General features: G+C 34.9%; 1 protein-coding gene across 1 annotated transcript; it reads left to right on the top strand.

Moving 5' to 3' along the window:
- Positions 1-437: 437 nt before the first annotated feature.
- On the top strand, positions 438-1,343 carry LOC117329960 (putative uncharacterized protein DDB_G0282499). Its single transcript, XM_033888192.1, has one exon. The coding sequence runs from the start codon at positions 438-440 to the stop codon at positions 1,341-1,343; it is 906 nt and encodes a 301-aa protein (XP_033744083.1).
- Positions 1,344-2,262: the final 919 nt, after the last annotated feature.

Raw genomic sequence — 2,262 nt, 5'->3', positions numbered from 1 at the left:
ACTATGTCAATGTCAAGTAAACTATGTCAATGTCAAGGGTCAAGTAAACTATGTCAATGGTCAAGTAAACTATGTCAATGTCAAGGGTCAAGTAAACTATGTCAATGTCAATGTCAAGTAAACTATGTCAATGTCAAGGGTCAAGTAAACGATGTCAATGTCAATGTCAAGTAAACTATGTCAATGTCAAGTAAACTATGTCAATGTCAATGGTCAAGTAAACTATGTCAATGTCAAGTAAACTATGTCAATGTCAAGTAAACTATGTCAATGTCAATGGTCAAGTAAACTATGTCAATGTCAAGGGTCAAGTAAACTATGTCAATGTCAATGTCAAGTAAACTATGTCAATGTCAAGTAAACTATGTCAATGTCAAGGGTCAAGTAAACTATGTCAATGTCAATGTCAAGTAAACTATGTCAATGTCAAGTAAACTATGTCAATGTCAAGTAAACTATGTCAATGTCAAGTAAACTATGTCAATGTCAAGGGTCAGGTAAACTATGTCAATGTCAAGGGTCAAGTAAACTATGTCAATGTCAATGGTCAAGTAAACTATGTCAATGTCAATGGTCAAGTAAACCTTGTCAATGTCAAGGGTCAAGTAAACTATGTCAATGTCAAGGGGCAAGTAAACTATGTCAAGGGTCAAGTAAACTTTGTCAATGTCAAGGGGCAAGTAAACTATGTCAATGTCAAGGGGCAAGTAAACTATGTCAATGTCAAGGATCAAGTAAACTATGTCAATGTCAAGGATCAAGTAAACTATGTCAATGGTCAAGTAAACTATGTCAATGTCAAGGGTAAAGTAAACTATGTCAAGGGTCAAGTAAACTTTGTCAATGTCAAGGGTCAAGTAAACTATGTCAATGGCAAATGTCAAGTAAACTATGTCAAGGGTCAAGTAAACTTTGTCAATGTCAAGGGGCAAGTAAACTATGTCAATGTCAAGGGTCAAGTAAACTATGTCAATGTCAAGGGTCAAGTAAACTATGTCAATGTCAATGGTAAGGTAAACTATGTCAATGTCAATGGTCAAGTAAACATTGTCAATGTCAAGGGGCAAGTAAACTATGTCAATGTCAATGGTCAAGTAAACCTTGTCAATGTCAATGGTCAAGTAAACTATGTCAAGGGTCAAGTAAACTTTGTCAATGTCAAGGGGCAAGTAAACTATGTCAATGTCAAGGGTCAAGTAAACTATGTCAATGGTCAAGTAAACCTTGTCAATGTCAATGGTCAAGTAAACTATGTCAAGGGTCAAGTAAACTTTGTCAATGTCAAGGGGCAAGTAAACTATGTCAATGTCAATGGTCAAGTAAACTATGTCAATGTCAAGTAAACTATGTCAATATCAAGTAAACTATGTCAATGTCAAGTAAACTATGTCAATGTCAAGTAAACTATGTCAATGTCAAGTAAACTATGTCAATGTCAAGGGTCAAGTAAACTATGTCAATATCAAGTAAACTATGTCAATATCAAGTAAACTATGTCAATATCAAGTAAACTATGTCAATGTCAATATCAAGTAAACTATGTCAATGTCAAGGGGCAAGTAAACTATGTCAATGGCAAATGTCAAGTAAACTATGTCAATGTCAATTAAATTATGTCAATGTCAACGGTCAAGTAGACGATGACAGTGTCAAGGGACAAGTAAACTATGTCAAGGTCAAGGGACAAGTAAACTATATCTAGGATCATGTTATCAGGTCAATGTCAAGTAAGGAGATCATCTTGATAAATATATTCAATGTATCTGCGTCAAATTGATAAGAATTAAATTGACCAGTTCAAATTTGTGTAAATACTAGAGTTGTAGCACATGTTTCAACCATAAACCGCCTACTGCCGCGGACTTAAAAATTTCAATGATAAATCCGACAATGATGATTTAGGTGCAAGATCTTCACTACCAGCAGCACTTTAAAAGGTAATCACTATATACGTAGGGACAACCATACACTGTGTAGCCAAAATAAAACTATTCATACACAGAAATGATATGTTCATGAAAAGTTAGTGAATTACATAAAATATCATGTTTCTTAATTCGAGTACAACTTCAAATTGCTAAATATTGCCCCATACAAATGTGACTCTACCTAGGATATCTCAATAATGAAGTCTTGAAAACATGTTCCTGGAAATTAAAGGTGATGCAAAAAGTAGGCGGTACACATTTCTTATAATCCGGGTCACTCGGAGGATGGGCGACAGCATACTCCCCATTGGTCAATGAGAATGACACAAGCATA

This window comes from Pecten maximus, chromosome 6 (assembly GCF_902652985.1).
Source record: "Pecten maximus chromosome 6, xPecMax1.1, whole genome shotgun sequence".
In the NCBI taxonomy this organism is placed as follows: Eukaryota; Metazoa; Mollusca; class Bivalvia; order Pectinida; family Pectinidae; genus Pecten; species Pecten maximus.
Note: the sequence above shows the minus strand (reverse complement) of the source record. Positions and strands in the feature narration are given on the sequence as shown.